At 48.8% G+C, this 27,455-nt stretch overlaps 1 protein-coding gene across 2 annotated transcripts; it reads left to right on the plus strand.

Annotated features, from left to right (window-relative positions):
• SP2 (Sp2 transcription factor) lies at positions 1-26,708 on the plus strand. Of its 2 annotated transcripts, XM_082679051.1 has the most exons (8): positions 46-84; positions 1,614-1,726; positions 14,133-14,209; positions 15,007-15,981; positions 22,438-22,750; positions 23,609-23,783; positions 23,998-24,191; positions 25,475-26,708. In XM_082679051.1, the coding sequence occupies exons 3-8, from the start codon at positions 14,147-14,149 to the stop codon at positions 25,573-25,575; spliced, it is 1,821 nt and encodes a 606-aa protein (XP_082535177.1). In that variant the 5' UTR covers positions 46-84; positions 1,614-1,726; positions 14,133-14,146; the 3' UTR covers positions 25,576-26,708. The 2 variants fall into 2 exon arrangements, with proteins under 2 accessions (XP_082535176.1, XP_082535177.1); XM_082679050.1 differs by lacking the exon at positions 1,614-1,726 and having other exon boundaries at positions 1-84.
• Positions 26,709-27,455: the final 747 nt, after the last annotated feature.

Consider the following 27,455-nt stretch of genomic DNA (forward strand, 5'->3'; position numbering starts at 1 on the left):
TTGGCGGGTGCTAAGCGGGCGGTGTCAGGCTCTCGGTGGCGGCGGAGGCGGCGGAGGCCAGGGAGGAAGATGTCGTAATGAGCGGTGGGTCCTGGCCGCTGCCGGCGGGGTCTTCCCGGCTCTCAAGAGTCGGGAAGACGGGCAGAAGCCGCAGGGAGGAGGAGCCGGGGCTGGGGGTTCCCCCCTGGGGCCGGGCCTGGCGCCGGGGCCCGGCTCCGGGAGGGGCGGGGAGGGAGGATTCCCGCCCGGAGGAGGAGCGGGGCTGGCCAGCCAGGCGGAGGCACCCGGAAGGGGGCGTTCGACTCCCCGCCCCCTCCGAGCCCGCTGGGCTGGAGGGCGGCGCTTCCGGGGGCTGGCGAGAGGATCGGGCACCCGGGGCGGCCCTGGCACCCCCTCCGCCCGGTGGCCGACACGCGTCAGCGCTACCAGGCCCGGGGACGTTGCCTCGGTCTGCTCTGAGGAGGCGGTCGACGTCCTGTGCGCTTGTTCTGTGTTCGGGGACCCTCTTGCACTCTAACTCTAGGTGCCCATCCGCAATTCAAGGTTCTCCCGTGTGCAGAGAGGGGCGGGGGAATGCTTGAAATTCCGACGGCACCAACCACATGGGCACTGCTGGGTGTGGAGGCCAACCTAGTTAGCGATGTATCCCAGTCAAGAGATGGTGTCAGGACACGAGGGCACTCCCTAGGCAGATGACCTCTCGCCTGAGACTGCGGAGTGGGCAGAAACCTCCTTTTAATATTTTCACTTGCATCCTTGAACCTCCAACTAGATTATCTGCCAGCTCTTTGCAGAATTGTGAAACGTTTAAGAACTTGTTGACAGAGTTCCCAGCCTGTTACCAGACATCCCAGGCGGGGGAGGGAGGGGACTGCTGAATCCCAAAGGCCAGGAGCAAACCTAAGGAATGATAGAAGAAATAAAACAAAATGGATACTTACTTTCTTCCTCCACCCCACCTTCGTCCCCATTACGGTTCTCAGCCTCCTACCCATGCTTCTTGGCTTATGTTCCTGGTGGCTTTCTAATTTTAGATGAAAAGGAACTGCGTCTTCTCCTCTGGGCAATTGAGAAACTCGTCCTCACTTCATTCCTTGGTTTTGATTCCAATATACTGTCATGTCTAATTGTTTCTTAATTAACTTGATCCAGAGGGACTCAGTCCGGCTTTTCTCAGTGCACATTCTCCCGCAGTTTGTTTCTTCTGAGGCTACTTCTTGCTCACTTATTTGTTTTCTTAGAAAAAGGGAGGGAGGGAGTTCTGCTTTAAACAATTGGCCCATGGTCCCCCATGACATGGGTTTCGTTGCAGATAGAAGGGTGATGATTGTTGCAAGGTACACTGGCATGCACTGTCTAAAACTTGCATGCTGTACCAGAGAAGGCACTAAGTATCACAGTGGAAGGCTAAACGTTGAGTTGGTATTTTGGATAAGAGTTTTTGGGCTAGAAAGTTTAGGGTGTTGGCCAGCTCACAGTTAGGCTTTGCAGGGAATGGTGGTGGAGTCCACACCACAGGAGTAATTTTGATTTGATAACACAAACCTGGTGTCTGCAATAATGAATATAACTGCAGTGTCTTGTTTTGTTTTAAATTCTTGTGTGCGATGAAGGGGGCGAATCTGTCAGACAACCTATCAATTGGGCTGATGATGTCATTGTTCCAGTGGCTTCTAACAGGCATTAATACCTGTTGGAAATGGATTCTCATTGGCTGGGGCGATTGGTAAGTTTTCTAATTCTGGTTCTTCCACTTGGTTGTACAGAGGCGTAACCTCTTTGTTTAAAAGCAGCAACAACAGGGCTTCCCTGGTGGCGCAGTGGTTGAGAGTCTGCCTGCCGATGCAGGGGACACGGGTTCGTGCCCCGGTCTGGGAAGATCCCACATACCGCGGAGCGGCTGGGCCTGTGAGCCATGGCTGCTAAGCCTGTGCGTCCGGAGCCTGTGCTCCGCAATGGGAGAGGCCACAACAGTGAGAGGCCTGCGTACTAAAAAAAAAAAAAAAAAAAAAACAAAAAAACAAAAAAACAGCAATGACAACAAAAAAAAAAAAAGAGAAGAAAAAAAATAAGCTGGTCTGACATAATTACGAGCCCCCTGAGCTAGGCTGCTAAAGACACAGTCTCTTTGCCAAGGAGACCCAAGTAGAGTTAGTTCATAATTGGAGCGTCACCTGGCTGCTCAGCAGGGAGAACTGACTCCAGGAGGAAGGAGGAAGAGTTTGGCCTCACTGTTGACAGCACATAGACCGGCAGGCTCTTTTCTCTCAGATTCTATTAAGTTTGGGCCTCTGGAGGCTTGTCAGAGGAGAGAAGAAGCTTTAAGAAGATTGTGGCAAATGCCTGGGGGAAGGAACCTCATGGCATAACAGCAGAGAGGACAGTTCATTTTGATATCTTTGGCCTTGAAATTTCTAGTTCTTCTGTTGATGAATAGCAGCCTTTCAGAGAAGTTGCATAGTCTCTTGTACCCTAAACAGTTCTTTGCTATAGGTATGTGATCTTCCCAAGCTTGCTTTACGCAAGTATTGCCCAACCAGGGCCTTTTTGAAAACATTTAAGCTTGTTGCAGCTAACCAGTAGACCCTGGTATTGGCTTGGGTTTAGCAGTCTTCTAGACCTTGCCCACTCCCATCTATATGATGGAAATGTAGCATGTTCTTCTAAGACTTACCTTTACCCCTTCTCTGTAGACACGCAAATTGGAAGCCTTACTTCCAAAGATTGAAAAACTTAGGAATTATTTTGGAGGAGATGGAACAACAGCCACAGAATGAAAGATGCAGAGAAACACTGGGTGTGTAGAGTATCAGAAAATGTAGAGATGTGAACACTTCTGAGTTTAAATGATTACATTGTCCGGTCTGAAACCTCGTGGGCTGCAGACTTAGAGCAAAATCTATTTGGAGAAACTCCAGTATTTTCTTGTGAGTGTATTGGGTGATACATCTGGAGTGTCCCTGTGAGCAGCTTAACTGGGTTTGTGAACGTCTTCCCAGCAAGCTCTAAGCCAGGACACTTGGCTTCATGGTGGGCTGGAAGCCAAGATGGGCTGAGAAGTGGACACCGTTGTGGATACACTTGTTGATGCTTTTGCTTTGCTTTTGTTTGGATCCACGTGCAACTCCTCTTGTGACTTCCTTCTGCTGAAGGAAGGGAAAGAAGCTTTCTCTTTATTTCTTCCTTCATAGCGCCCAGCACTTAGATCTTTATATTTCTGAACATAGTTGAAAGTCTCTTTCTCTCTGAAGAACTACTTCCTCGGTTATCAGATCTGTTTTTGGCTAGCAGCATTCTCTTAGGAGACCTCAGGGTGGGGAGGTATCACTTTGCTGTCAGTTATCTGTTGGAGCTGGGTGGAAAGATGAATGAAGTGGGTAAAAACGTGGGGCATTCCTAACTCAAGGGCACTGTCCGCTTGAGTAGGAAGGAGGTTAGAGACTGCCCTTGTGGAGATGTTCCCAGGTATTACTGGTTGATTTGTTCCAGTTGACAGGATTCCAGAATGGAAAACTGATTTTTCTACTGCCTCACTCGAGGCTGAGAAGAGAGCCCAGGAGCAAGCAGAGTCAGCACTGGCAGCCTGAGGGACGCTACCACTTCACTGCACGTCTAGGTCGCGCTCTTTGCCGATGCTCTGAGGCCGCCACTAGCATAGGGGATTGCTTCTCATCAGGATGGGCTTCAAGCTGGTATGCTCTTGGGAGATGAGCTCCACTCAGGAGCAGAGGAGTATAAAGAGCTAAGTGCCCTGTTTTGCTGCTTCTCAGTTTACCCTCTGTGAGCAGCTCCGAGCAGTGTTGAGATGTCAGGGCTGTTTGTGTCACAGGAAGAACGTGCTTGCAGACCCAGCTGTTTGAATCCTTCCTTTGGCCATTTCCCCGAGCTATAGTTTGTTTCAACATCGGAACTGCATGCTGTCCCTAGCCAGAAGCGCCACCACACTGAGAAGTGTTTGTGTCCGTGCCATGATTTAGGCTGTTAGGTGGTCTCTTTGTCTCAGCCATGCAGTGAAAATGGTGCAGGAACCAGCAGGCACTGGCCTCCACACTCCCAAATGTCCTCTCTCCAGAGCTTCCTCTTTGGGGTGTTTGTTACCTCTCCTAGGGGACTTGGTGGAATCACAAAGCTGCCTTTCAGAGGGTGTAAATAGGCAGTAAGAGACAGCAGGCAGGGCCACATGATTGGATGTGGAATATTTCTGCCCCTGGCCAGTGTCTAACTGGGAGTCTTCTCAGACTAGCCTCAGAACAGACCAAAACATTTCCCAGCCATCAAAAAAGTAAATGGTGAGCCAGCCCTCTCGTCCCAGGGGAAATGAAGTCACTACTCATTTCAGAACCGATCGTAGCCCCGGGTGAATGTGTGAAGTGACTCACAAATAAAGCAGAGAGCATGTGTTTGTACCTAATGATATTGTTTAGGGGGGAAAAGTATGTCTTGGTTTTTTTTTCTCCTGTTTTCGACGGAGTTCTGAGGCCCAGTATTTTTGTACCATTTCCTGGGACTGCTTCTGTCAGTGATGAGTTCTCACCATCCCCTGCTGGCTGCCCCGTGTCCCCACTCACTTCTCCAGGGTCCCTTCCAGTCTGATAGGATGCAAACTAGCAACGACACGGTCACGTTTTCAGGAGAGAGATTCAGGGTGGAGACACATAAGAGGTATTCAGACAGCAGGTACGCACGTTGTCTTAACTCACTCGGAAAAGAACTTCTTCCCAGTACTTGTTAATTGAAAGAAGCATTGAGATGTGGTGCCCGGTGTGTGGTGATGAGGTATGTGCTTTGAGAGTTCTGTCCAGGAGAAAGACGGGACCGTGCTGGTCCACGCATAGGCTCTTGTCCCCGTGTGAGGTGACTAGCAAGGTTGAGTTCCTTCTGGGACTGGATCGGCAGAGTTGACCTGGTGAGTGGATCCCAGCCTAGTGCCAGGATATGCAAGTCTGCAGGTTTTCTCCTTTGGTTCTTAAATTCTACTCAGGCTCTCCCGCTCTGCAGCCTCCAGGATTCATTCATTTATGCACTCAACAAGCATATATCGGGCACTTGCTGTGTGCCAGGTTGTGGGGTGGGTGGGTGGGGGGTGCATCACTAAATAAGGCAGAGAGAAGTCCCTGCCTTTAGGAAGCTTACATCTTAGTGGGAGACAGTAAGGCTAACTAGTAGATACTAGACAATGAGAAGTGCTAAGGGGAAAAACCAAATAGAGGACGGGAGAAGTGAGAGGAGCGGTTTACATAGGGTGGTCCGGGAGGGTAGTCTGAGTAAAACCCTGAAGGAAAGGAGGGATTGAGCCAGGCTCAGTCTGGGGAGGGGGTGGTGAGAACTCAAGCAGAGAGAACAGCAAGTACAAAGTCCCTGAAGAGGGGCCATACCTGGCATGTTCAGGAACAGCAGGGAGACCAGCGTGGCTGAAGCGGTGAATGAGGGAGAGTGACGGGGAGAAGTCAGAGAGGTCACATGGGCCCCTTATGTGTCATGGTGTGGACTTTGACTGGGAGACGGAGTGTACTGGGGGCTCTGAGCAGAGGAGTAACATGATTTCATTTAAGTGTGATGGATCTCTGGATGCGTGTTGAGAATAAACCAGCAGGGACAAGGTCAGAAGCCCAGCTAGGAGGCTTTCGCACTTATCCAAGTGAGAGGTGATGGGGACGTGAACCTGGTTGTTAACAAGAAGTGGTTGTGAAAGCAATCAGATTGTGAACATATTTTGCAGGTAGAGCCGAAAGTGTTTACTGACAAGTGTAGAGTGGAAAAAAGAAGGGTCGAGGATGACTCCCAAGGTTTTAGGGCTGAACAGCTGAAAGGATGGAGTTCTATTCACTGCCGTGGGGAAGTCAGAAGAAGGCACAGAATTAGGGAGATAACAGGAGCTCTGTTTCGGGCTAGGTAGATTTGAGTTGCTTATTAGTACCTCCAAGTGGAGATGTCAGTAGGCAGTAAGATATACAAGTCTGAAGATATAAGTTTGGGAGTCGTCATTATATAGAACCTGTATATATTATTGGTTTCTAAAGCTCTGAGACTAGATGAAATCCCCCAGCAAACAGGTGTAGACAGAAGAAAAATAGGCCCCAAGACTGAGCCCTGGAGCAGCCCGACCATTTAGAGTTTGAGACAAGGACCCAGCCAAGGAGTCTTAGAAGAAGCAGCTGGAGAGATAGGAGGCCACCCTACAAGCCAAGTGAAGAAAGTGTTTCAAGATAAGAGGGGCCAGCTGTCAGATCAACACCAGCTGAGGTCTAAGAATTAACCATTGGACTTGGCAACGTGGAGGTCACTGGTCGTGGGAGCAGTGTTTGTCGTGTGGATGGGAGGGGGCAAGCTAGCTGGAACAGGTTCAAGAAAGACTAGCAGGAGAGAAATGAGGGACAGCAAGTATGGGTGACCCTTGCAAGGAGTTTTGCTTGAAAAGGAGAGAAATAATGGATCTTGGCTTATAAAGGGAATTTTAACTTCTTGATGAAATTGTGGACTCACATCAGGGCTGAGGCTGGGGGTCAAAGTTGGGAACAGGGAAGACAGGATGGCTCAATAACTGGGTGGAGACAAGATCTCCACTCTTTAGCCTGTGGCATTAGCCACACCCAGAACTGTTCTCATTTCATGAAAAGTCCATGAAATTCCTTTTACTGTTAGGAGCTCTTTATATGGTTAGTATAGTTGTTGGAGATTTGCTTCTCAGAAATGCTTAGAGCAATTGGAGTCTTTCTTGATCCTTTCTCCAGCTAAGCTGATTCTCTAAGCCCATTTCTCAGCTCCCTTTGAGGTCCAACTTTGTTCTCTAAAACCAGCTGTGGCTTGCTTTTCCCTCACCAGCTCTGAATTCTTCCAGGCTAGGCAACTGGAAAAGACTGGGCTTAGGAACGGTTTTGTTGGCTTCAGGCCCAACTGAGCTGACCAAAATAGCCAACAGGAGAACTGTCTACACAGAGTGAAATTCCTCCAGGGGAAATACCATAGCACACAGCCAAGATGGCCATAGCCAGGGTGGTGGGACCCCACGAGGCAATAAAAACCTAGTACCCCCAGGCCTGGCTGTGGAGTTTGAGCCAAGTTCTTTCCCAGAGCCTGCTGTTGTGGTATTTCTTTGGATCCCTTCTCTCTCAGCCCCTGTCTCAAGAGTAGTATTCTCAAGTGAAAGACCAGTGGAACAGCCCCTAGTCTGATGGCCAGGGCTCCGGGGTCCCACGTGAGGCCTCTTCCTGTTACGTGGTGCTTGCTCCCTGAGTCAGCCTATGGAGAGAGCCCTAGAACAGAGCTGCACTCCCTGCTCCGTCATGGGGGGTGGGGGGAGTTCTGTGAGGGGTGCCGTGGGGCATATACACTGGCACAGAGCAGGGGCACTTGCCCCAGACTTGGGGAGCAGGAGGGAAGATGTCAGGAGAGTTATAAATGAGCTCTGAAGAGGGACCGGAGGTGGCCAGACAAATGGGAGCAAGTGTGCTTAGGCTCCGAGTGAGAGGACACGTTGTAGTTCCAGAAATGGAGAAAACTGAAGTGTTTGTCCGGAGGGTTGGAAGGGCAAGAGATAAAGTGGGAGAGGGGAAGGTGCAGGGAGGGAGGGGGTGGCTTGTTTGGGCCTTTATAAGGTTATCTTAAAATCCTTTGGAAGCTATTGAAGGATTTAATCTGGGGAGTAACTGTGTGGGATTTACATTTTAAAAGAGTCTTCAGACCAGTTGGTGGAGGCTGGATTAGAGGTGGCTAGGCCAGAGGCTGGGAGGCCATTTTGAAGACTTTGGGCCGAAGGTGGTTAACGCCAGCATAATGCAGATGGAGAGAGGTTTGTATTTAGGAGGTAGACCCAGGAGGACTTGAAGACTGAACGGTGATGAGGATGGCGTTCAGGTTTCCTTGTGATTGAGAGGCTGGTTTAACCAAAAATATTCATCATTCATTCAGCCTGCAGGCACTGAAGTGTCGCTGTGCTGTGTTAGGTTTGATGTAGCAGTTCAGCGGTGAAGACAGACCTGGGCCACCCTTCCATGAGTGTGGAAGAGAGACATTAAGCCCATGATTATTTAACGGGTGGTGAGTTACCAGAGGAGTTAACCTCATCTCAGGGGTCCTGGAAGGCCTCTCTGAGGAAATGACATACCTGTTACATTACATAGTGGGCTCTTGGGGGGAAAAAAAAACCTGCCTGAGACCTGAAGGGTGAGTAGGTGGGTATTAGCTAGTGAAGAGAGAAGAGAGCTCTAAGCAAGGAAAGGGCAGCGGCAGAGATGGAGGCTCTTCAAGGATCTGGAAGGAGGCCCGTGGTGGCTGGGGGTGAGAAAGCTGGGGAGAGAATGGGCAAAGGTGACAGCTCAGTGTTGGAAGTTCTGTGGCCAGCCCAAGTGGAAGGCCCACAGAGGGCTGGATGTACTGGTCCGCCACTCAGAGGGCAGATGTAGGCAGTTCATAGACCTGGGAGTCATCAGCCTGTGGAAGGTACCTGAAGCCATGTGAGTGGGCAGTCACTCATGGAATGGGTGTTGGGTGAGAAAGATGATGTTGAGGAACATCCATATTGCAGGGGTGGCAAAAGGAAGAGGAGCCCACAAAGGGAAGAGTTGGCCAGAGAGGTAGGAGAAAGTCCATGAGGATTTCAAAGAGGAGGGAATCGTCAACGGGTCAGAAACTGCTGAAGGGGGTCAGTTGGATTTAACAATGAGGAGGTCCCTCGTGACCTGGGCAAGTGCAGTGTCAGTAGAGAGCTGGGGTGAAAGTCCAAGTGAGAGAGGAGGGGGTAGCAAAGTGCTGGCAGCTTTTCCACTAAGTTTGGCCGAGAAGGGAGGAAGCTGTAGCTGGAGGGACGGAGGTGGAGATGAACGATCTGTATGTACCTCAAAAGCCGGGACACTCAGGGGATGCTTTTCCCCTGGTTTTGGAATTAAATTGGCTTCCAGCATGGGGAAAAGGAAAGTCAGGTGTGGTCCTGTCAGGCACTGGACACCCCCCAACCCCTGTCTGGAAGCCGTGTTTGATAGCCTTGGAAATTTTCCTTGCAGCCTAAGAGAGCTAACTATTGCTTGTGTAGTAAATCACCGTAAAACTTCACGAGCCAGAGGACTGTTGAGAAGGTTTTAGCCAACCCAAATTAATGAAAGTCTGAATGATAGCACTCTGAAGGAAATGCAGCCTTTTCTTCCAAGAATATGCAATAACCCCACTCACCAACCTTGCTAAATGTAGGTTTCAGTGAGCAGATATAAACTGCTGTTAAAAGCAAATGGTACCATTGAAACAGTGGCAGTGGTATAAAACAGTTCCCTAACTATGCCTTAGAGTCCCTTTGCAGGCTTCATACACTATTTAGCCTCGCTTTGAATAGTATGAAGGAAAAGCTAAGCCCAATTTATGTCCAAATTATACATTTTAAATATAAGGCTCCAAATAAACGAGGTTCTAAAGTACCTTTGAATATAGTCCTGCAGTTAGGCATCTATGCTACTTCTTAACCACTGTTCATTTCCAAACACCAATTGGAAATGCTGCTTTTCCCTTTCATGGGTAATCCCAGGATATAATTCTGCAGTGGCAGGGAGATTAGTCGCCCAGGTCCACAGCCCAGGGGCCACAAAACTCTGAGTGACTCTAGGAGAGATACTTAAAACCACTGGTTTGAGATCTGGAGTATTTCAGGGGCCAGCGGGGAAGGCAAATGAAACCAACCAAGATGGTGTGGGTGGAGTGCCCACAGTCTGCAAGGGCGTCAAGACTCTGCTGTAACTTTTTTTTTTTTACAAAGTTTATTTATTTTTTTAATTTTATTTATTGATTGATTGATTTTTGGCTGCGTTGGGTCTTCATTGCTTTGCATGGGCTTTCTCTAGTTGCGGTGAGTGGGGGCTATTCCTCGTTGCGGTGTGCAGACTTCTCATTGTCGTGGCTTCTCTTGTTGCGGAGCACGGGCTCTCGGCACGCGGGCTTCAGTAGTTCCAGCACGTGGGCTCAGTAGTTGTGGCTCGCAGGCTCTAGAGCACAGGCTCAGTAGTTGTGGTGCACGGGCTTAGTTGCTCCGAGGCATGTGGGATCTTCCCAGGCCAGGGCTCGAACCCGTGTCCCCTGCATTGGCAGGTGGATTCTTAACCACTGTGCCACCAGGGAAGTCCCTGCTGTAACTTATTAACTGAAGAGCCTCTTAGCCCAGCCCAGTCTCCAGACAGTTTGAGTCCAGGGTGATAATGACTGCAGGGCGAGAGAGGGAGATGGGAAAGGGAGGTGAATAAGCACTGGGCCAGTTTTCATTTTGTTTGCGCTCTGTCCTGTTCTAGTGTCCTTCAGTTTCATAACAGGGGATGTCTGAGGGAGAGTCATTCACCATTTTTAGCTAAGTGAACCTAAGCTCAGGGGAACCTCTTGGGAGAGGCCCTGCCTTCCCTTCCCAGCCCTGCCGGCAGCTAACTCATCTTGTGTTTTTATCGGCAACACGGTTGGAGGATTATAAACAAGTTTAAATTCTCAAACAAGATCATTTAGTCCAAGTTCCCACCCCATCTAGACATCCCATCTCTGACAGAGACACACATCCTGTCTCTGGCTAAATGATTTCAGAGAAGGGAGAACATTACCTCAGGAGGCAACTGATTCCATCTTTTGAAAGTTGTCCCCTCTAATAAACCGAAATTTCCACCCCAAAGTCTACCCATTGAACGTATGTATGGAATAAACACCCTGGTGGGTATCGCTCCTCTGGTGTCCTGGTCACCACCATGGCTGCCCTCCTCTGAACGAGCTCCATTTGAAAATCCCCCTTTCAAAATGTCCCTCAGGACGGAACCTGACACTCCAGATGGGGCCCGAGTGCAGAGCAGATGAGGACTATTATTTTCTTCTATGATTGAACTTTTGGAAATTCAGTCCAAGATTGCAGGAGCTTTTTCGGCCACCACATCTAGATTCTAACTGCTTCCCATTTAACTTTGAGTCAAAACCACTGGGGCTTTTTCTCATGAGAACCGCTATTAAGCTCTATCTTCCTCTCCTATATGCATGATTTTTTTTCTTTTTTTTTGCTTAACCCAAGTGCAGTGTTTACTCAGCTTCAAAGTTTAAACCACCATTTATTGATAACCCCCTGTGTGCTCAGTGTTTTTCATATTACTGACGCCTCCTAGAATCCTGTAAGGGTGACATTACCTCTGTTTTACAGACGGTGCACTGAGGCTGGGAGAGGAATGCCCCAGCGATCCCACAGTCTGCATTCTCATTTCGGTCTGGAGCCTCATGCTGTTAAGCACTGCACATACCAGTTTTTTAAGATCTCTTTGAACCCTAATACAGACACCCATTGTGTTCACAGTCCTCAGTTTTGTGACATCCATAAAGTTAATTTGCCTTCTAGGTCTTTTGCATGGTTTCCCAAACTTGGGTGGTGGAGAGACTGCTTTGAAGCCGTGTTTTCCAGCCTGTAGGGCACAAAACCAATTTAGTGAGTCACAACTGGCATTTTAAAAAATGAAATAGAGTAGAAAAATACCAAAGCCCATGACATGTAGCAAGGGCAAATTTTGTTTCAGGAAATTCTTATTACATCAGCACAAGACAGGGACGTGTGTGGGGGGGTGCATATGCGTACACTGGGTCTTGATGTAAATTGTTTTTATGACTGTGGTTCATGGTCTAAATAGTTTGAACACTGCTCTAAAGGGAAAATGTTTTTCAGTCAACTTAGATTGTTTTCATTATAAGGCTGCAGCCTTAATTATGTATGCACATAAATCTGTTTATCAACTCATAGATCTAGTTCCTGTAAAATTTAATTAAATAACTACAGAAAAGCCAATAAAACTCAAATCAACAACATCATTTTGGGAGGAAAACAGTTGACTGAGCCCAAATTGCTGCTGTCAGCGTAAGCGCAGCACAGACTTGACATCCGGGCTCCTTGAGTTCCGCATGCCCACCCTGCAGTGTCTAGTGCCCAGCAGCATGGTCTTTCCAGGCTTCTGAAGAGCTGTCATTCCTCACTTTGCACAGATGTATCATGAATTACATGTGCAGAATTGAGTTGTCTTAATTAGCCCATGTAGTTAGAGTGGTGCCACTTGGTACCAGTACAGTTGTAAACACACACACAGGCCCAGAAATGTGCAAATCTTGGTTAAGCAGCAGTCACCCAGCGATCTGTAGTACATGTTCATTTTTAAAAGATGATCATCACGGTGAAAACACAAGAATAAAACATTCTGTTAGAGAAAGCACGAACCTCCGAGGAGAAGCCTGCATATCCTGGTCCTGGCGTGCACCCGTAGTTTGAGACCCTGGTTGACACCATAGCAGCAAACTGCTCAGGATGGCCTGGGTCTCAGCACTTAGGTGGAGGCACGTTCAGCTTAGCCCCCAAACCAGACTATCATCCTGCCTGCAGTTCTTTTCCTTCTCGTTCCTAAGAATACTATGAACATTTCAGTCAGATGCCTTGTTGTTATAAAGTACACAGTGTATACCATTCTCTTGATGTAGCCAACCAAAACCCCCAAAAAAGAAACAGGTTTGTTCAGCATGACTTGTTTTTGGCAACCCCAGCTTATTCTTTGTGATCACTGCTTCCTTACCTCAGTAATTGTAGTTGCTGTTCAGTCATTTGTTCTAGGATTTTGCTAAGGATCAGTGTCTGTAATATTTCAGGATCCACATGTACGATTTTGCCCAGAGCTCTCCTCTGGCTCCTCAAACAGCTTGCAGGTGTGCCTGCAAAGTGTCTCCCTACTCTGGAGTGCAGTTCATGTGGCCTTAGGGCCTGGAAACCATTTAAGGCTTTGATGAGCCTACTGTACTTACCTGTCCTGGGCTGCAGTTCCCGCTTTACCTTTTCTTTACCTTTCCCATTTAAGAGTCACTCCCCCAAAGAGAGAAGCCAGAGGCAGCTGAAACGTGAGTGGTTCCGCCTTCTTCCTGACCTCTGTCTTCTTCCTGCCAGATGCCCAGCAGGGGCTCTATGCCTGAGTCGTTCTGCCTCTTCCAGTCTCTGAGTAATACCCTTCTTGTTTCGGTACCTCCTGAAACCTACTTTCCAAAGGTCTAAGATACAAGTCCGGCTGTCTGCCTGGTGTTCTTTTCCTTAGTGATTTATAAATTATAAGATGGCTTAGATCCTTTCCCCCCAAATTCTCCTGATTTCCATTTTATTTGTATTTCTCTTAGATCAGACTTAAGTTCAGAGTAGAGATTCCTTTCATTACTTCCTCAACGTTCTTTATTTTCCTTTATTTAAAACAAGTATAGTAGAGTGTATTCGTTGTGGGGAAAATGAGAAAATACAGAAAAACAGAGGGAAAAATTCTTTAAGTGAAGAAAAAACCTACCACCAGGAGATAATGGCTTTTAACATTTTAGCCCCTTTTTGTTTTTAGACTTTTTCCTGCTATATTCATATGTAGAAATATATACACATTTAAGGAAAAATAGGATTTATTATATTTTCATTCTCATTATATTCATTTATTAGCTCTCCTAATCTCGGTGATACCTATGGGGCCATGCCTGTTGTCCTATGTAAAACTGTAAATTCATTTAAAGTAATTCCCTGTGTGCTATCTATAATCTATACCTGGGCCATTGTGCTTGTGTGGCGAAAGCTGAGCACAAAGCCTCAACACTTTTGCATGGAGTGGGTGTGTCCTCCTCGACAGGCATCCTGGCCCGGAGATGCTTCTTTCCCAGGCTGGCTTGGCATCTGGCTACGGGAGGAGTGAGCAGGAAGCCTGGGTCAGAGCCACAGGATTAGCTGGGGGCTTCCCCTGCCCACCGTATAGGGGTTCCAGTCTAGCTGGGGAGAGTCAGCAGTACCCGGCAGAGAGGGCTCCATTAGGTGGCACAGCGTAGTTACTGAAGCCAGTGTTATTATAATCTCGGTATCTTCACGTTATCCTAGACTTTATGATGGTTGGAGGAGACGGTCCGATAGAGGCAGGACCCGCTATCCTCACAGCCTCAGATGGTTGAGTCTGAGAAAGGGAGAAGGTCATCTACTGAAAGAGTTGTAGGGCTGCTAACCTTGAGTGGGGAAGTGTGGGGAAAGGTCATTAACCTCTCATGGGGAGGCAGCCCAAATAGAGGCAAAAAGAAAATCTGAGGCAAGGGGACTTGGGTTCTTTTCGGGCATCACGGGTATTACTCTATCTCTTTTCTTCCAACAGATCCACAGACCAGCATGGCTGCCACTGCCGCTGTCAGTCCCAGTGACTACCTGCAGCCTGCCGCCTCCACCACCCAGGCGAGTGAGCAGTGGGCTCTGAGGGTTGGGGGCTGCATCAGCCTGGAAGGACTCACTGAAGCTGACATGAGACCGCATCTGAGCTCTGCCCTGGCTAACTATAACTCCCTGAGGCAATGAGACCAGAGAGGGTTCAGTTTTCCACTTTTTCTGAACTAAGAAACTAGGGCCACTCATCTAAGGTGCCACAGTTGAGTCAGGGGGAAAAGCAGGATGAAACTCAAGTCCTTTCCTCCAGACCCCACTGGCCATAAAAGGAAAACAGAGACTGTGTCCCCGCACCCTGGAGGCTCTTTCCTTGTAGCTTCAAAAGAACAGCCCTCCTTGATCAAAAAAGTCATGTCCCAAGCACTGGAAAACACTCTTCCAAAGGGTTTATTCCTCCTGTCCCCCTCCCTTTCTTTTTCCCTCCCTCCCTTCCTCAGTCCTTCCTCACTTGATGACTCAGTAAGGTGCGCTAACGGAGCTCCATCTATAAGCTGAGGGTGATTCCGTGTCCTCATTAGACACTAATAGACCAGTAGGGAGTAAGCGGTCAGCCCATGCTGTTAGTTCACCCTGTCAAGGGGTGCTTCTGGGGAGTTCCTTCCTGAGAAAGACATTTCTCACCCTTTCTCCCTTAATTTCTCAATGGAGAAACCAGTGGGGAAGGGGAGATGGGCCACTGTCCGGAGAGGATGCTGGCTCCCTGCCCGCCGGTGGGGGGGAGCCTGCGAAGAGGAGAGGATCTTAAAGGGTGGGGCGGCTGGGCAGCAGGCCTCCCGTCTCACTCCTTTTCTCCACGTGGTGTCTTGCAGGACTCGCAGCCATCTCCCTTAGCCCTGCTTGCTGCAACATGTAGCAAAATTGGCCCTCCAGCTGTTGAAGCTGCAGTGACGCCTCCTGCTCCCCCGCAACCTGCACCTCGGAAACTCGTCCCTATCAAACCTGCCCCTCTCCCTCTCAGTCCCGGCAAGAATAGCTTTGGAATCTTGTCCTCCAAAGGAAACATACTTCAGATTCAGGGGTCACAGCTGAGCGCGTCCTATCCTGGTGGGCAGCTGGTGTTCGCTATCCAGAACCCAACCATGATCAACAAAGGGACCCGATCGAATGCCAGTATCCAGTACCAGACGGTCCCTCAGATTCAGGCAAGCAATTCTCAGACCATCCAGGTACAGCCCAATCTCACCAACCAGATCCAGATCATCCCTGGCACCAACCAAGCCATCATCACCCCCTCACCATCCAGTCACAAGCCTGTCCCCATCAAGCCGGCCCCTGTCCAGAAGTCGAGTACGACCACCGCTCCGGTGCAGAGCGCGGCCAATGTGGTGAAGCTGACAGGTGGAGGGGGCAATGTGACACTTACTCTGCCTGTCAACAACCTCGTGAACACCAGCGACACCGGGGCCCCCGCTCAGCTCCTCACGGAGAGCCCCCCGGCCCCGTTGTCTAAGACTAACAAGAAAGCCAGGAAGAAGAGTCTTCCTGCCTCCCAGCCCCCCGTGGCCGTGACCGAACAGGTGGAGACGGTGCTGATCGAGACCACGGCGGACAACATCATCCAGGCAGGAAACAACCTGCTCATCGTTCAGAGCCCTGGTGGGGGCCAGCCCGCTGTGGTCCAGCAGGTCCAGGTGGTGCCCCCCAAGGCCGAGCAGCAGCAGGTAGTGCAGATCCCCCAGCAGGCCCTGCGGGTGGTGCAGGCGGCATCCGCCACACTCCCCACCGTCCCCCAGAAGCCCTCCCAGAACTTTCAGATCCAGGCTGCTGAGCCGTCGCCTACTCAGGTACCACGCACACCCTCTGCACGCGCCTCCCTCTCCTCCTCAGCTCTAAACGGCTGATGCTCCACCCCCATTGGCTTGCTTTCCTAGATGATGCTGATGCATCTCCTGATCTGACCTGAGTGTTGGGAGTCAGTACTGTTTGGGGTGGGTAATAAGTGACCATTTCTGCCAGTTCATAGGGCCACGTACTGCTTATCTTTAGAAATCAGATGCGACATGCCTATGTACCTATATTTTGGAAACTTTCTTTATGAGAGTCTTTTGGCAGGGGGATGAGTAGCAGGCAGATACATACTTTTTAATAATAAAGTTTATTTTTTTATTCTAGAATTACATACTCCGAATGATAGCAAGAATGAAAAAATTCTAGTCAGAACCATAGAATTTGATGTAAAGTAAGAAAACCAATGAGAAAAATGCTGATCATTGTTAATGACAAAAAAAAAAAAAATTAGGAAGAAGCACCCTAGCTTCATAGCAGGGACATTTAGGATAGATTCTTCTGGGATGCTAACTTGAACAGGAGCTTATTTTTGGCGTTCATTAAGGTGCTGTAATACTAAAATTTATTTGGCTGTGCAGGGCAGGTTTTATGCTTTGTGTAAGCCTAGTAAATGCCAGAGATTAGGCCCATGTTGAAGATGGAGAACCTGGAACTCAGAGAAGTTACCCAGTATCCAGCTCTCATGGAGCCCAAATGACAAAAGAGCCAGGATTCAACTAGATTTCTGACCTACGCTTTTGTCCTTACTCCACCCTGGCCCACCCTGGCTCTTGTGTATGGCAGGGGCTACACTTAAAATTGTACAAGGATTTTTTTAAATATAAAAACCAGCTCCTGCCATGGAGGAATTTACAATCCAGCTGTCTGTAGAGAGAACCGAGGCGTCAGAGTGAGTGACGGAAGTAGGGAGTTGTGTAGTCTCCCAGGTGGAGAAGTGCCCTTAAGTTTGAGCTGCGGACGTAACGGATGCACAGGAAATCTGAGGCCTGCCCTCAAGTGCCTCCTCCTTTCTGGCATATTGCATACTGCCAAGGAGTTTTCTATGAATCGTGTAATTTGTTACAACACGTGTGAGGCTTCCTTATCAGAGCTACCTTAAAGGTGAAGAACTGAGGGATACCCGCTAACTCCTCTCTGCAGTGCCTCCCCTCCCTTCCCTGAGGTCCTGTGTCTGGAGACTGATGGAGGCAGGGCTTAAAACTAGGTCTTCCTAAGGAAAAAGGCATACGTATGCAGAAGGATTTAGCTACTGCATTACTTTGTGATGATGACATAGTTTTCTGGTATCTGGAGGTGCTTTCTGTTACCCAACGGTAGATTTAGGCTGTTTCTAATCTTATCGCTAAATAAATTCCTAAAAGTGGGTCAAAGGATATGCACGTTTTAAAAAATGTATTATACTCTGTATCAGAGAAATTGGCAATCCTCAGCCCTGAGGTCAAATCTGGCCCATCTATCTGTTTTTGTAAATAAAGTGTAATTGGAACACAGGCATGCCCATTTGTGCGGCTTTTGCACCACAAAGCAGAGACCTCATGACCTGCATAGCCTAAAATATTTACTCTCTGCCCTTTACAGATAAAGTGTGTTGACCTCTGCTCTACATTGTGGGAAAGAAAATGTTCTAGTAACAGAAACTTCAGATATGCAGAAAATAGCAATGATTTGCAAAAGGGGCACATACCAGAAAATTGAGGATGAGATGTGTATTTATTAAGAGATAACATGAGGTTTGTTTGTTTGCTTTTAACTGAGAACCACAGTCCTAAATAACCCAAGGATCAAAAATAACCCCAATCAAAATCACAGTAGAATTTTTTTTTAAACAAGTGACTTTTCCCCCTGTATCATTTGAGTGTAACTTGCCACCATGCCTCTGTTACTTCCAAATGTTTTATAGAAAGTGTGTAATTCTTATACGCAAGGACAACAGCACAACCTTCAGACATAGGCAGTTAGCAAGGAAACACACTGACGTCTAATACAGAGACCCCATTCAGGTTGCTCATCACTTGCCGCAATGATTCCTTTGTGGCAAAAGGATCTCATCCAGTATCACACATTCCATTTAATTGTCATGTCGTCTTAGTCTGTTTTGACCTGGAATAGTTCCTCAGTCTTTACTTGATGTTCATGACCATGACACTTTAAAAGGACAGTTACTTTGTAGAGTGTTCCTCAGTTTAGATTTGTGTGATGTTCCCTCATGGATAGATGCAAGTTGTACACTTTTTTTTGCAGAAATATCAAAGAAGTGATGCTGTGTTCTCACTGCATCCCGAAAGGAGGTGCATGGTTTCAATCTGTCTCAGTACTGGTGATGATTAAAGTGATATTTAGCGGGTTTCTGAACCTTAAAGTTACTTTTTTTCTCTTTGTAATGGATTAGTATTTTGTAAGGAGATACTTTCTGTGTAAATATCTCATTCCTTATCAGACTTTCGCCTGCTTATTTTAGTAGCTTTCACTGTGTTAGAGATTTTTTTTTTTTTGGCCAGACTGCAAGGCATGTTGGATCTTAGTTCCCCGACCAGGGATCGAACCCCAGCCCCTTGCAGTGGAAGCACAGAGTCTTAACCACTGGACCACCAGGGAATTCCTGTAACTTATTCTAAAATAAAAAGTTAATTTTAAAAAATCTCTTATCATGGGACTTCCCTGGCGGTCCAGTGGTTAAGACGCTGCGCTTCCACCACAGGGGGCCTGGTTTTGATCCCTGGTTAGTGAACTAAGATCCAACATGCCTTGCTGTGCGGCCAAAAAAGTTACATTTACAGAAAGGTTGCAAAGGTAGTACAGAGTGTCTTATACCTCTCACCTGGTCCCCCACCACCACCTTGTTAAACATCTTACATACCAGGGTACACGTGTCAAAACTAAGAAACTGACATTAGCATGTTACTGTTCACTAAACTCCAGACTTGATTGGATGTCACCATCCAATCAATTAATCAGTTATGTCCTCTTTCTGCTCCAGGATCCCGTCCAAATACCACATTGCACTGTGGGCATGTCTCCCCAGGCCCCTCTGGTTGGATAGCTTCTTAGTCTTTGTTTTCCATGATCTTGACAGACTAGAGGCACATTGGTCAGGTATCCTATAGAATATCCCCCAGGCTGGATTATAGGTTTTTGGAAAGAATACCACGGAGGTGAAACGCCTCTTTTCATCACATTATATGTGGGGTACATGATGTCCATACAACATCTCTGATGATGTAACATCCCTGATGTTAACCATTATCACTTGGTTAAGGTGGTGTCTGCCAGGTTTCTTCATTCATCAAAGCTGCTACTTTTCCCTTTCTCAATTCTTTGGAAGTAAGTTGCTAAGTCTCCCATCGTCAGGGGTGGGAGTGGGGGTGAGAATTAAGCTCTACATCCTGGAAGGGAAGGTATCTATATAATATTATTTGGAATTCTTCTATAAGGAAGATTTGTCTCTTTTCCATTTATTCATTTATTTATATAAATTTATTTATTTATTTATTTTTGGCTGTGTTGGGTCTTCGTTGCTGTGCACAGGCTTTCTCTGGTTGCGGCGAGCAGGGGCTACTCTTCATTGCGGTATGCGGGCTTCTCGTTGCAGAGCACGGGCTCTAGGCATGCGGGCTCGAGCAGGGGCTACTCTTCATTGCGGTATGCGGGCTTCTCATTGCAGAGCACGGGCTCTAGGCATGCGGGCTTTAGTAGCTGCAGCATGTGGGCTCAGTAGTTGTGGCTCGTGGGCTCTAGAGCGCAGGCTCAGGAGTTGTGGCGCATGGGCTTAGTTGCTCCATGGCACGTGGGATCTTCCCAGACCAGGGCTTGAACCCGTGTCCCCTGCCTTGGCAGGCGGATTCTTAACCACTGCGCCACCAGGGAGGTCCCACCATTTATTTTTTTATTCGATCATGTATTTATGTCAGTAGAGACTCATGTATATTTATTTTATACTTTGGAGTACAATCCAATACTGCGTTATTTATTTTGTTGCTCACATTGTTTCAACTCTGGCCATTTGGAGCTCTTTCTGGTTGGCTCTTGCATCTGTGTGACATACTCCCAGTCTTTTTTTTTTCTTATCAGCTTTTTTTAAAAATAAATTTATTTAAATTTTATTTATTTATTTTTGGCTGCATTGGGTCTTCGTTGCTGCACACGGGCTTTCTCTAGTTGATGAGAGCAGGGGCTACTCTTCGTTGCAGCGCACGTGCTTCTCATTGCGGTGGCTTCTCTTGTTTTGGAGCATGGGCTCTAGGTGTGCGGGCTTCAGTAGTTGTGGCACGCGGGCTCAGTAGTTGTGGCACACAGGTTTAGTTGCTCCACGGTTTGTGGGATCTTCCTGGACCAGGGGTCTAACCCGTGTCCCCTGCCTTGGCAGGCGCATTCTTAACCACTGTGTCACCAGGGAAGTCCCCTTTTCAGCTTTATTGAGGTATTCGCATACTGTGAAATTTACCCTTTTAAAGTGTACAACGCAGTGGGTGGGTTTTAGTATACTCATGGAGTTATGCAGCCATCACCACTATCTAGTTTTAGAACATTTTCATCACCTCAGAAAGACCCCTTTAGTGGTCACTCCTCATTTCCCCCTTGCCCCAAGCCCTGGCAACCACTAATCCATTTTCTTTTCTTTTCTTTTCTTTTTAAAATAAATTTATTTATTTATTTTTATTTTTGGCTGTGTTGGGTCTTCATTGCTGCACGTGGGCTTTCTCTAGTTGCAGCGAGCGGGGGCTACTGTTCATTGTGGTGCGCAGGCTTCTCATTGCGACGGCTTCTCTTGTTGCAGAGCATGGGCTCTAGGCACATGGGCTCCGTAGCTGTGGCGCTCTAAAGCGCAGGCTCAGCAGTGGTGGCACATGGGCTTAGTTGCTCCACGGCATGTGGGATCTTCCTGGACCAGGGCTCGAACCCGTGTCTCCTGCACTAGCAGGCAGATTCTTAACCAGTGCGCCACTAGGGAAGCCCTAATCCATTTTCTATCTCTATAGATTTGCCTATTCTGGACATTTCATGTAAATGGAATCTTACCATAGGTGATCTTTTGCAGCTAGCTTCTTTCACTTAGTACACCGTTTTCTGAGTTCATCCATGCTGTAGCAAGTGTCAGTACTTCATTCCTTGTATTTTCCCAGCCCCAGTCCTGGGATCAACCATTTGTCCTAGGAATCCTAGTTCCTTTTATTGGAGGATGTGATAACAGTTTTTTAAATTCTATCATTTTCTTCTCCATTTGTTTATTTATGTCAGTATGGATTCATAGGTTCCTGTTTTATTCACTGAGTTATAATCCATTAGTATTGTTATTTTGATGTTCAAATTATCCTATGTTTAGCCAGTGGGAGCCCCTCCAAGCTGGCTCTTGTGTTCTTTTCACATGTCACCACCATTCTTTGAGCATTTCCTTACTTTCTGGTATAAGAGGTGTTCCAAGGTCTTCTTGTACTTCCGCTGACCAGAGTCCTCGAATCAGCTATTTCTCAAGGAGTCCTGGTTTCTTTTAGTGGAACATGGGATTTAGAAGCTAAGAGATGGGTGCTAGGTGAGCTCATTGCTCCTGGAGTTTTGCTGCTTTCAGCCTTTCTCAGTGGACACAGTTATAGAAGTATATATAAATATACCTATACATATATCTGTAACACCAAGATAGATACAGAAATGCACACACATATATACATACACTTATATTTATATTTTTCTATTTATATTGAAACCTAAGAGTTTCCATCAATACCTCTAATCCCCATCCAGTACCACACGGTTCATTCTCGTTCTCAGGCTCTAATATGCATATTTTTAAAGGCTTTGGACACATATTCCCAGATTTCCCTCCAGCAAGCCTAGACCACTTCACACCCCTTGACGCAAGAACATGTGCCTATTTCCCTACTGTCTCAGCAACAGTGAGCATTATGTTTTATTGTTCCATCTTTGTTAGTATAAATTGGAGAAAGACAGTAGTCTCTCCACTAATTGTGCCTCCTAAAGGCTGTTTTCATTTCTTTGATGAGCATTCACAGCGCATCTTTTGTGGGGTCATCATTTACCTGCCATCTCATTCTTCAATTCGGAGATTTGGCATTATATTTTTCCATGCTAAGTAAATTAAATGTTTTGTTTCAAATCAACAGTCGGCATTTGTCAGCTTAGTACAGGGATGCCATCAGCCCTTTTTGTTGAACATCAACAGTGGGTGAATGTAGGCCTGGGCTAGTTGGAGAAGACTTGGGTGGACAAAAAGGCACCCGCTTCTCCCTTGGGCAGGGAGATGATGCTGCATTGAAAGGGGGCAGGAGGGCTTCCCTGGTGGCGCAGTGGGTGGGAGTCCACCTGCCAATGCAGGGGACACGACAAGAGTGTTATACCAGGGAATGGATGATATAAACATTCTTTAATGCAAAAAAAGGGTGGGGGCAGGAGCCAGGGCTCTCAGGGGGCATTGACTTTTTCTCTCTGGCCCCTCCCAGGTCTACATCCGTACACCTTCTGGTGAGGTACAGACGGTCCTTGTCCAGGATGGCCCCCCAGCAACAGCTGCGACCACCTCCACCACCACTTGTAGCAGCCCTCCATCCCGTGCTGCTCATCTGAGCGGGACCAGCAAAAAGCACTCGGCTGCGATTCTCCGGAAAGAGCGTCCCCTGCCAAAGATCGCCCCTGCCGGGAGCATCATCAGCCTGAACGCAGCCCAGCTGGCAGCGGCAGCCCAGGCCATGCAGACCATCAACATCAACGGTGTCCAGGTCCAGGGTGTGCCTGTCACCATCACCAATACTGGCGGTGAGGGAAGGCCCCTGGCCCCAGGCATGGGCAGCCTTGAGTTAAGGTTGGAAGGAAAGGAGGGAGCCTTTGGACTGGCTTGTGCTGCACTTCTCAGTTCAGTGGTAACATTTGGTGATATTTACGGTATGAAAGCAGCCTTGCACATAATCAAAGGAACATTGTAGGTACCTAGCACAAATGGTTCGTTGCATTCTTTAGCTGGGTGAAGGGCAATTTTCAAGGTAGTGGGAGCTCTCTGAATCTCCTCCCTTCCTCCTTGAATGAATTTCCAGCACTTTATGCATTTGGTTTAGTGGCCTGGGAGAAGTCCACCCACAGGCACTCCCCCTGCTTTGATGGCTTTATGCAAGTCCTAGAGGGCTTGACTTGTTCCAAAGCCCGTAGAACGGACTCTCCCTCTGTTAACAAAAATCCCTGGAGACTTCCCTGGGAGCAGAGTTGGTGTCTCACAAGGGCCTAAGGTTGGAGGAGATTCTGGAAAAACACTCCAAGACCCATGTGGGCAACGTCTGGAAGTGAATTTGGCCTATGTAGTATAGTGGTTCTGGGCATTGACTCTGAAGTTGACTGGGTTCCCATCCAGATTCTACAAGTTCTATATGTGTGGTCTTGAGCCTCAGTTTCTTCACCTTTAAAAGGGGGATGATAGCACCTATTTCATGGGGTTATGAAACTTAAGTGTATTAATACATTTAAGATCTCTAAAATGGTATCTGGCACATAGCAGGCTCTCAAAAATACTAGCTGCTATGACTGTCAACCTTACTATGTGCTGGAAGGAAGAAGGGGGTCAGGCTCCCTCTTCTGCCCCTTTGGGCTTCCTCACCCTGAACTCTGCTCCACTCCTCCCCACAGGGCAGCAGCAGCTGACAGTGCAGAATGTTTCTGGGAATAACCTGACCATCAGTGGGCTGAGCCCCACCCAGATCCAGCTGCAGATGGAACAGGCCCTGGCTGGAGAGGCCCAGCCTGGGGAGAAGCGGCGCCGCATGGCCTGCACGTGTCCCAACTGCAAGGATGGGGACAAGAGGTGATTTGAGGAGACGGGCCAGGTGGCCAGCCTGGCGTGTGTCCTGTTCCCCAAGCCCTCCCTGGGACACAGACAGAGAGGGGACCAGGTAGCGGCTCCATGCTCTCCGACCTGACCCCACATCCTCTCTCCATCCTGTCCCGCCCCCATCTCTCTACCTCCCCGCTGTCTCTGCTTCCCATTCCCTCCACCCCACCCTCAACCCAATTCCCAGGTCTGGAGAGCAGGGCAAGAAGAAGCACGTGTGCCACATCCCTGACTGCGGCAAGACTTTCCGTAAGACGTCCCTGCTGCGGGCTCACGTGCGCTTGCACACTGGCGAGCGGCCCTTTGTCTGCAACTGGTTCTTCTGTGGGAAGAGGTTCACACGGAGTGACGAGCTCCAGCGGCACGCCCGCACCCACACAGGTCTGCTCCCTCCCCTGAGGTGCCCTCCAGCCCCCCGCCCCCCCACTCCACATTTCAGCTCCCTGCCTCTCTCCCCACCCCCACTCCATTGTCCTCAGCGACATGGAGACTCCTGGCCTGGCCAAGGAACTGCGGCACTGAGCGAGGGCTACAGACTGTCTCCTCGGGGTGCAGGACTACCCGGAAAGTCTCGCAAGCCATTCCTTTATTGCAGTGTTTCCCAAAGTGAGGCCAGTTGCGTGGCACAGCCTTGATGGCTTCTGCCATAAGCTGCAGATGTGTTTAACGGTCAGTGGCATCTTGTGCAGGCACTGTACTACACATTCTACCCGTTAACTAATGTCATCCTCATAACGACTCCATGGGGACGGCACTTTGATTGTGCCCATTTTACTGAGGCATGGAGCGGGGGCTGGGTCACACAGCCAGTGACTAGTGGAGCTGGTTCAACCCAGGCCCTCTGGCTCCCAAGTTCACGCTCTTAGTCACTATCCCACATTGCCTTTCCTACTGTTATTTACCGAATGATTTTCCTTAAATCACTTCACTATTTTTACTTACTATTTTTTTCACTATTTTTACTCTTTTATGTCCAGTGCAGTATTATTTTTCACATCACTGGCTTGGGTTGATAGCTAAGTGTTTTAATGTACTGGCAAACAAATACAAAACTATAAAGTAGAAAATCGTTCATGCATCTGCCACCCGAGATTGCCCTGGGTGTCTCCGGTGGTCCACAGCACATGCTTTGAGAACTGCCGCTCCGGCAGATGCCCCCAGTGAGCAGATGCCTGTCCTGGGCCTGGGGACACGAGGCCCAAAGCTCTGGCTCCTGGCCAGCGTGGCGGGGCAGGTCACGCCCACCCTCTGCAGGCTGCAGAGTAAATAGAACAGCAGCAGAGCCAGCCCCGGTGTGCGGCTCAGTCTGGCAGGTCAGAGGGGAGTGGGGTTTCCCTGTGAGGGGGCGGACTTTGAGCCGGGTTTAGTCAGAGGGACGAAGATCAGAAGAAAGTAGGTGACAGGCTACATGGGAAGCGTCCTGGGTGCAGGTGCACAAGTATAGCGTTTGGCACAGCACAAGGAATGGAAACAAAGTAGACTGGAGGGTGATGGCGGGGAGGGGATGAGGACTGACAAAGGTTCCCATCAGTGGATCACGGGGAGCACTGTGTGAGCAGCAGGTAGGCCGGTGACACGGCTTCACAGGTGCCCCTCACACCTCACGTGTGTGCCTCCTTTTCCGGGGCATGGCACTGTGAGTGACGGGCATCTCCTCTTCCCAGGGGACAAACGCTTCGAGTGTGCCCAGTGTCAGAAGCGCTTCATGAGGAGTGACCACCTCACCAAGCATTACAAGACCCACCTGGTCACGAAGAACTTGTAAGGCCAACTGAGGCGGGAGGCCTCGCAGATTGCAGACCCCTGCCTGTGTCCTGCCTGGGCCCCTGGAGGAAAGAAGGCCCACGGCTGCCCTGGGCCCGCCCTCTCCCGTCCCTCCTGTTCTGCGACTGTCCCCACAGGAAGGGACTCTACCGCCCCCATACTCACCTCCTTCTGAAGCCCCTTGGCTCCTCCCTGGCCCTCCCCTCTCACCACAAGCTCCCGGCCTGCCCAGACCGTGGACAGTGGCCGTGCCCAATGAGACGTTCTAAACCAGGACGAGTGGGAACCCTTATTTCCAAAGGAAAAACGTGAATTTCACTCCATCGAGGAGCAAAGTGAGCCCCCCCTCCCCCAAACACTGCCGGAGTCGCATCGTGCCATGCCCCTCCCTCTCCTGCACCTCCCTGGCCCCCTCAGCCACTGCGGGTGCCCCGGGGCCCTGCACGCAGGGCACCACTGGCATCCAGCTCCACCTCCGGAGAGGCTCCAGAGGCCGCCTCCACTCCACATTCCCCTGCCCCACCCCAGCTCTCCTCCAGCACATTCCAACTTTCTATTTAAAAAGTAAAGCTACCCACGGACTCCCTGATTCCCCTCTTTTTCTATGGGGAACGTTGCCTTATACTCTACTTCCGATGATGAACACTGTGTATTGTGTGTGCTTTAAAGAAGTTTTATTTAATTGCTCCCTTCTTCCTGTTCTTGTTACTCACCTCCCCCATGCCTGCTTTTAGTTTAGGGTTTTTGGGGGGCAATGATGAGCATATGAATTTTTTTCTCACTCTAGTAATTCTCTTTTCTAAACGACACAGCATTTCAACTCGAATCTGGATTCAGGTAAAACACCTTCCCATCCTGAACCTCATCCCTCCCCCTCATCTCACCCACCCCAACCAGCCCAAGCCCTACTTGTGTACAGTGTATATTGTATAATAGACAATTGTGTCTACTACATGTTTAAAAACATATTGCTTGTTATTTTTGAGGCTTTTAAATTAAACAAAAATCCAACTTTATTTTTAGTTGTAACTGCTTGAGGTATGTTTTTGAATTAAGTGACAGATTTGTTATCCTTTATTAACAATGTACTTTGTTGGTCAGCGCTGGGCTGACAAAAATTTTTTCTTGCTAATAAATTTAGTTGCCTGAGGCAAAATCTGCAACTTGGCACTGCAGCTTCCTTTGTCCTTCCCCTCGGAGAGCTCCGAGACGGGAATCCTGAGGAGGGAGCCCTGGTCTCTCGGAGCTGTCCGCACTGGGACCAGGGCAGGACCTTGTCCTCCTGACCTTGACAGATCTAGGCCACAGCCCGAAAAGGGCTTCAGCCACAAGGACCTCCTGGCATTGGCACAAGCCCCCAGAGCACCTGGGGGGCTACTCCAGAGGGCAGGGCCTGGTGCAGGCGTTCCTGCTGTGTTCTCCCCTAAGCCAGTTTTGCCCAGATCAAAGCAGGCATACTCTGCCCAGAGACTCAAATGAACAGCAGTGCCTTCCTTACCAGCAAGTGAATTCCTCCACTCAACTCTCCAACCCCTGGAGCAGGGCTTTGGCCTCAGAGCCCGTTAGTAAGAAGCTTAGGAGAGAAATCCAAAGGGACCTTGCCTCAGTCACTTCCAGAAGGCTAAAGAGTCTGGAGAAAACACAGTTCCCCAAGGTCCCTTCCCAGGGTGGAGGGCCAGGCCAGAACCCAGCTCTACCCGAGAGAGAACCCTGGCCCCCGTTTCTGTTCTTCTACTGTCCCTCACCCCAGCACCGCAGGGAAGGCAGCAGGCTGATTTTGGTTTTAGCAAGTGCTGCAGATCTGAAATCTTGGTGGGGATTTTTGGGGGTGGGCAGGGGTGGGACAGGGCTCATTAGGAGATCAGGGGTTGGGATGGTAGG

This window comes from Grampus griseus, assembly GCF_964374135.1.
Source record: "Grampus griseus genome assembly, chromosome: 20".
NCBI lineage: Eukaryota > Metazoa > Chordata > Mammalia > Artiodactyla > Delphinidae > Grampus > Grampus griseus.

Excerpts from the sequence above, each read along its gene's own strand:
- SP2 (XM_082679050.1), top strand. Across the intron at positions 14,210-15,006 it reads CTGCCGCCTCCACCACCCAG|GACTCGCAGCCATCTCCCTT; the intron begins GCGAGTGAGCAG and ends GGTGTCTTGCAG. Across the intron at positions 15,982-22,437 it reads CTGAGCCGTCGCCTACTCAG|GTCTACATCCGTACACCTTC; the intron begins GTACCACGCACA and ends GGCCCCTCCCAG.